Source organism: Dermacentor albipictus, chromosome 4 (assembly GCF_038994185.2).
Source record: "Dermacentor albipictus isolate Rhodes 1998 colony chromosome 4, USDA_Dalb.pri_finalv2, whole genome shotgun sequence".
In the NCBI taxonomy this organism is placed as follows: domain Eukaryota; kingdom Metazoa; phylum Arthropoda; class Arachnida; order Ixodida; family Ixodidae; genus Dermacentor; species Dermacentor albipictus.
Window position 1 is genome coordinate 52376526 of NC_091824.1, and position 8145 is coordinate 52384670.

Genomic DNA, 8145 nt, shown 5'->3' on the forward strand with positions numbered 1-8145 from the left:
GCAGTTGTATAACTGTGGCTTCATGGCACAGCCGGAACATGGACTTTAGATCATAATAAATATGATGTGAAGTCACTTAATGACCTATAATGCAGTCTATGCGTCTGAACGTCGAAACGCAAAAGCGCGAAAGAAACCTAATCTGTATCCCAGATAACAGAACAAGAGAATTCTGGCAGCGATTGCGCAAGCGCACTGAGGAACCAGGTGTGTAAAGTGTATTCCACAATACTCCTAAAGAAAGTATAAAGTTCTGCATCACATACGCAATAAATATTTACAATGTGTTATACCGACATGACACTATCAATATGCCAAGAAATACAACCTCCTCAAAAGGCATGGCACTCCTAAAGTTCTATGTCACTAACATAGAACTACGGCATGGCGCTCCTAAAGTTCTCATCGCGGACCGAGGAACCATATTTACTGCGCATTTGACACAAGCCATCACAAAATTGACGCACAGCAGTCACCGAAAAACCACCCCATATCATCCGCAGACAAATGGGCTGACTGAACGACTGAACAGAACGCTGACTGATACGTTGTCAATATACGTGAACATGGAGCACCGAACATGGGACAGGATACTATCGTACGCAGCGTTCGCGTACAATACCGCTGTACAACAGACGACTCAAATGACACCTTTCCAACTCGTTTTTGGCCGGACCATCACCACAACTTTAGATGCAATGCTACCAGTAGATGAGACCTTCGAAAATGACAACGGCGTCAGCGACTTCACACAAACAGCCGAAGAAGCACGGCAGCTGGCGCAACACCGCATTCAGCAGCAGCAGCAAACTGACGCGGACCGATACAACTTGCGACGAAGAGACGTGCAGTATGCACCTGGAGACAAAGTATGGGTGTGGACTCCCGTACGGATGCGCGGCCTATCCGAGAAGCTTCTTCGTCGTTATTTTGGCCTGTATAGGATAATTCGCAGAATTGGTCCATTGAACAACGAAGTTGCTCCAGAAAGTCAAGTAACCTCATCATGATGGCGACATTGAACAGAAATCGTCCATGTCATCCGAATGAAACCATACTACGACAGGCAATAAGTGCTTCCGCCTACAAACATTGCGAGTTCATGACAGTCTCGAAACCACCGCATTCTGTATGAGCATAGGGACCATGCACTCTTGGAAGGGGGACAATGACACAAGATGATTTCAAATTACGCGCGCTAGCCGCTTCCTGCGTCCGTCCAGCTGGTTACTGGTACCTGCGAAAGATAGCGGCAGTGAAGCGGGCAACACGGGCTCGCAAGGCACTCAAAACCGGAGCAACGTGCTATGAGCGCGGGACTGCGGCGAAAGAGACTGTGGACGTTTTAGCGAGGCTCTCGCTTAGCTGTTTGTCGGGCACAAGTGTGCCCAACGTAAAGTCATTAAAGTAGCGTCACTCAACTGTGCGTTACCATATATAGATATATGAGTAGTATGTAACACACACACACACACACACACACACACACACACATATATATATATATATATATATATATATATATATATATATATATATATATATATATATATATATTACTGAAGCTTACTTGACAAGTACTCCTATCACTCTGTGGTAATAAAAGGCTGGTGTAGGGTCGTAGCCTGTTCCCCCAACAGTATCCCTGTCAGTTTGACTTGTGTTCAAACACACTCAGACGCAGGCATTGACTTGTTCATCATTGTTGATAATAGACATTAGGACGGCTTTGATTGTTATTATTCATGTTCTGAATACCTCCATATGATATCTAGAATATGCTTATTGTGATTTCTATTTGTGATTTGGATGTCATTTGTGTATTACAACAATCTACCACAGTTATTTAATGGGGACACCAAGAACAATTAGAGTCAGCAGAATAGTTTGTGAGCCATAGTTGCCTTACTAGACGTGGGACATAAGATTCTCCAATACTAGAAGGCACTCAAAATTTTGCATTGGACGATGGATATTTTAGGTGAATTTTCCTTCTTGCAGTACACCACTGTGACGCGGATAATAAACTTCCTTATGAACAACCCGTCATCAGTTATGTCAAAGTATACCCTGTCGTCATATGGTCTTGACTGTGCAAGTTAAGAAATCCAGAAAATTCATAGATTTATCGGTCCCTACCCTAGCGGTAACATTGGTGTAAGAATTGGCATTACTGACAAATTAGCAGATGTGCGTCTTTTTAAGAGAGAGAGAGAAAGCAAGGACAGGAAAGGCAGGGAGGTCAACCAGAAGAGTATCCGGTTTGTTACCCTACACTGGGTGTGGGGGAAAGGGGAATAGAAAGAAGAAGAAAGGGAGAGAGTAAGCACAGAGTACGTGTGGGAGGGACACTTCAAACCAAACTTTACTTCAAACCAGTTACTTAACAGCAACAAAGTTCTGTTGTAATTGGTTCGCTACAATTTTATTCCTTCTTTTAGTAACGCTACTGATTTTGTAACCGTAACTGCGTGATTGCATCTCACAACGTTATTATTCACTCTGCTAAAATGCCCTTTTGTAATGAATATACTTAAAAATAAATATGTTGAATAATCAGTTGGACTCTAAAATTTTGTTGATGGCAGAACTAAGATGTCTTTCATTATTGCGAAAACTACGTATTTCAATAACAGCAAATTATTTATGCTCAAGACAGCAATGTGGAAGAATGTTGTTGAAAGAGAAATGAAACTGGCACCCGCCCGACTTCCAGCACGAAGCTACAATGAACCTCGTGCGGGTTACTCAATAAGAAAGCGTCGCAGTTGAAGATAGATCGCGGACATGCACGAATTTCTTTCAGTTGTGAAGCTTTATTCATAAGATACCCATGTGGTTTTCGTGTTAGCGACGCACGTGCTACAAGTTATGTGGGTGACAATATTATTTTGCACGCACGCACACGTGATCTCTCTGACGCGTGATCACACACACACAAAAACGCGCGCACGCGCGCGCACGCACGCACACACGCACGCACGCACGCACGCACGCACGCACGAGCGAACGCAGGCCTGAGCACCATCATTTTGCTTGAATAAATGCAATTGGCTTCACAGATCTAAAAGACGGCCAAGATACCGCATTACACAAGCACAGTGCTTCCTTCATTGAGCTCGTGCAATGAATGTTCTTTCGCTGGCGTTATTCTAAAAAAATAATTTTCAAAGCCCTTCTAGTTCCCGCCGCAACGTTTAGCTAACGGCAAGACATGGAACTCATGCAGGAGAAGTGTCCCATATAGCATGCAAGTAAGAAAAAAGACATAAATGACACCAATGGATAACGGAGAGGTGTAATTATACTGCCAGGTGGCACGAATACGATCGCGAGTTGAATACACAACTATATCCCGCCCTTTGCGCCATTTCCACTAGCGCTGGATTCAAATATTTATTATGCAACATCGATACCTGCTCTCCGCAAAAATCTACAAATTAGGTTGCCTCTGCAAGGTCACAGACGGGACGGTACCAGCCTATGGCACGTACGTTGAAAGCTGCTTGCATAGGCAAAGCGGGGACACTGAATGGCCACTACTGCGCAGCGTCGACTATAAAAGGCTCCGCTGCAAAGCTACAGGGCACTAGATAGCCCCACTGCGAAAGAAGACCACCATGAAGGCCGCGGTGAGCCTACCACTTGGTGCACCAACCATGAAACCATCGGATTACCATTGTTATGTTATGCGGAATAGTTCCTCGTAACTGGGTTATTTTTCGAATGCATCTTAGGAATTTACATCCATGTGGATGACAACCTCCTAGACTTATCTACAATGCTCGCAAAAGCTGTTTTCAACATTATGAAGAAAGTTCTGGGACCCTCTTCTTACATCTGACAATTCATGCTCTACCTTGTTGTTTCAGGAGACAAAAGAACTAAAATAGCAGCAGTAAGAAACAACGTTATTCTGAAGGGTGATTCCGAGTAATGACGAAAGAAGCTGACGTTATTCACACCCGCCAATAAGAAAGTCTTATTGGTGAACTATTTTTCAAGAGTACAGCTATAACTCTAACCCATTAACAAAAGCTTATTTAGAAATCACTACAACGCAGTCGGCGACTCCAAGTGAACGTTACGGGTAAACACCAAGGTTGTTTTAATTGCTCCAATCCTTGAAATAGAGTTCATGTTTGTTGGGTACGCAAAATATTTTTGTAATGTTTCTTGCGACAGCAACACAAGCTAGCCAATGTTGACAGACCACCTTGGTTGCGACACAGCACGAGACTAACGTACAAAACGTTATTTAGGCTTTGTCATAGAAGAATGAGACATTAGGAAAGATCATTTTATTGTGTAATCTCTAGGCTCCCCTGAAAATTCTGTGAACCTATCTTTCGTTACCTTCGCACAATAGCACCAGCTCAAGTACAATATATATTCCAAATAAGAGGGTACTGAAAATTCCTTTTTGTACAAGTTGATGCATTTTCACTTGAAAAGCGAGTATTCTATGGGGGTAATCGTGTGCACTTGTTCCACTGCCTACAAAATGCTTCACAGCACGTGCTCTTTAAAATATTCTATCGTGGCTATGCGCCATTTTGGTAAAAATTTTATGACTCAAGATTTGTCTGTTTTTGATGTACAGTCGAGAACGGAGGTGCGCAGTTCGCTGATAGTACGCGGAAGTATAACCTGCATGCTTCACTTTCGGGGTCGTTTCATTGGTTCCCGTGATACCGTATTGTTTCTCCGATTTCGTGCTCCGAAGGCTCTTTCACTCTCAAGTAGACAACATTGTGCACTACGTTTTGCATTTGCGTGTACTGCTTGTCAGGGTGCAGGGCCAGGTTAACGCAGCATGAGTCAACGTAGTTCAGTGGCTAGATTTTATCACCAGCTAAGTTTATTCACCGGCTAGAAATTACACAGGGAAGGCAGTGACTTAAGCTTTTTTATAACGCTATGTTTAGTATCTCTCTCTTCCGCGAACCACAGTGCGGAGTCATTCACTGAAAAAAATGAGGAAAGGTTGCGTAAGTTCTTTTTTTTCACAATTGTTACTAAATTTTGCAGCTTCGCCTCGCCGTCCTCGCCATCGCTTTCGCCATTGCCACCGCCGGTGGTTTTGGTGGCCTCGGTGGTGGCTACGGTGGCGGTTTTGGCCACGGTGGTGGACTTGGCTATGGTGGCGGCCTAGGCCACCGTGGCTTTGGTGGCATTGGCGGCCTCGGTGGCTTCGGCTATGGCGGAGGATACGGCGGCCATTACGGCGGCACCTACGCTGGCAGCTACGCTGGCACCTACGCTGGCAGCTACGGCGGCGGCTATGGTGGCGGACACGGCGGTCACCTGGGCGGCTTCTACGGCTGAGCATATGTTCATCTAGGGTTTACAAATTTGTGAGTACTGGTTATAAAGGTGTGCCACTAGACTTTCTGAACACTATAGCTTAATAAGGATGGGGAACTGAGAAACTATAGCTTGTTTAGATAAATGGTGCTGCCGTGGTTTTCTCGAATATGTCGCAAATGGTCTCGTGCGTAGAGATGAAGCACTGGTTTTATCTGTTTCACGGTAAGGGGACGATCACAGCAAGCTACAAACGAAAACAGCAATAAATAAGATGCATTGTCAAGGCCATATGATTATTGGCCTCAACAGCTATTATAAAAATGCTGCTCAAGCAGGTGAGAAACCGAAGTAAATGATTTCCTTACATTGAAAAACAAAGTTCACTGCGCATAATATTGTGATGCAAAAAATGTCTTTCAAGTGGACCATTAAAATGAACGATGTAAAGCACACCGGAAAACGTGCACTTTCACGAACTGTGTGATGTCACTTCACAGAGAGAAATTTTTTAATGGAATGACCATTGTCAGCAGAGAAAAAGATAACGAAGTGTGTTTCTTGACAGCCAGAGAACTTTCAGGCATACCTGTGCTTCTTTCGCTTGTCATTACGTAATAACTGCCACACCGAGAGAGTGACACCTGTATTAGCTTAAGAAACTTAAACTTGTTTCTTTTGATAATGACTTCATGCTTACGCTATTATTGCAGAGCAATAGCTAGTTCGCAACCCTTCAAATATTCTTATGTGTTCCTTATGCGATAGCGAAAAGAGGAGATTGTTTGCTTTTTCGTAAATTGGGTAGCGATACAGCAAAGAAACGTGTGGCAGAAAAGTCATTTTGTATGTGTTCATAGAAGTAAGTCTAACATGTTACATATTTTTTTTTCATTGCAGAGTAATGTACAGAAGATACGAAGAACTCACCCATCCTGGGAATCATTGGTTTATTTAACTTGACTCGGAAGCAAAAAATAAATGTTGTGACAGAACTATACACGATCTGGCCTGTTCTCGTAATCAGCACCGCTTGCCTTGAAAGTGCATTGTGGATTTTTAGAGACCCATCGGGAGGGCAAAATTTCTCTTTATTTGTGTCCGGAAACCAATACAAGTGCGTGCCTGAGAGGGGCTGCAAGCGCAATGAAGAACTTATGTGAATATTGGTATGCAGGTGTACTGGATCTTGGAACAACTCCACGTCACTTCGAATACGTTGCTCAGCTGAACTCCATTACATTTTCCTGTGTTAAAGATTACACGAAGGCCAGCGGTTACATCTGCAGATGGAAGTGTTCCATGATCGTGAATGATAAATCACTAGCGTGGCGCCGAGTGGTATGTTTATTCAGACAAGATTAGCAATTTGAGTCAGTAGCCTTTGGTGAGCGCCTTAATCGAAGGAAAAACAATCGCATAGAGCGCGCGTTCCATCAAAGGTGGAGTCTTACAACAAAGAGGAACACGTACATAATAGTTCGCTTCTAACGTGTTTCAAGCTTGATGTTTACTTGAAAGATGTGAGCGCCGTCTGAACGGTAATGTTGTGAGCCCATACGCCTTTTTTTTTTTATTTCGAGTACCAACACTAGTGCGTAAGTTTACAACATGAAGCTTCTTAAGGCACACTGCGGATCAGGAAGAAAGCAAAAACAAGGAAAGAATTAAATAAAGAGAAATACTTTGCTCTAATAATAGGTAGGCCATACTTGCGACAGAGGTCGAGAGATTAAAAACAATTTCTGTAGATTCCTCCATTTAAAGACGAATCAACTAGGCAGCATTTTTATTAACATTTTGGTGAACTGCGCGAAGGCAGGACAAGGAAGGAAGCAAACACATGTGCAGAGTATCAACATGTGATTTATGTGAATATGCACAGAGCATATATTTTTATATGAATGCAGACTAGGTAAATTATGGATGAGTCTCTATCTGTTGTACAAGGTAGTCGAGCCTCTTATCTCTAAGACGAATTTTATTTATTTATTTATTTATTTATTTATTTATTTATTTATTTATTTATTTATTTATATCCCCTCCCGGGCTTACATAAAGCATTACAGAGGGGAAGTCCTAATAGATAGAGATAACTATACAAAAAATAAAAATTAACAAGATAATCGGCTAACAATGCATAGTACAATGTGAAAATAACCCGCCGTTGTTGCTCAGTGGCTGCGGTGTTGGGCTGCTGAGCACAAGATCGCCGCGTCGAAACCCGGCCGTGGCGGCCGCATTTCGATTGGGGCGAAATACGAAAACGCCCGTGTTCTTAGATTTACGCCGGCGTTAAAGAACACAAGGTGGTCGAAATTTCCGCAGTCCTCAACTACGACGTGCCTCCTAATCAGAAAGTTGTTTTGGCAGGTAGAACCTGACTATTTAATTTAATTTAATGTGAAAATAACGCACAATGGTGAGAAATAATAAGCACATCATGCTAACAAAGGTAATTAGAGAATAGAAAGACTGGAACCATGTGTAATACGGGCAAAATATAAATGCCTGATATTGATAGTGAAATCTAGAGTGAGACGAAAAGCAGATATTGATAGAAAATAAAGCATAACGCCAACCATGCTGTTCGTAGATTAGGTAGATAGTACTCTGTAAATAACTCATAAACAGCACTGGTCAGAAGAAAAAGGAGCTGCTTTACTATATATTGAAATCAAGGTGTACTGGATAACGTTAGCAAGTGCCTTACGGAAGGCATCAGTGTTAGTAATACAGCCTAGTGGATCCGATTGGTGATTTCATTCCTGGCATGTTTTTGGATGAAACGAGTTACCATATATAGATGTTCTGTGGGATGGGATGCACGCTTTATGA

General features: G+C 42.7%; 1 protein-coding gene across 1 annotated transcript; it reads left to right on the forward strand.

The window, feature by feature from the left end:
- Positions 1 to 3608: 3608 nt before the first annotated feature.
- LOC135909178 (uncharacterized) lies at positions 3609 to 6307 on the forward strand. Its single transcript, XM_065441007.1, has 3 exons — positions 3609 to 3632; positions 5032 to 5357; positions 6208 to 6307. The coding sequence occupies exons 1-2, from the start codon at positions 3621 to 3623 to the stop codon at positions 5326 to 5328; spliced, it is 309 nt and encodes a 102-aa protein (XP_065297079.1). The 5' UTR covers positions 3609 to 3620; the 3' UTR covers positions 5329 to 5357; positions 6208 to 6307.
- The last annotated feature ends 1838 nt before the right edge of the window (positions 6308 to 8145 follow it).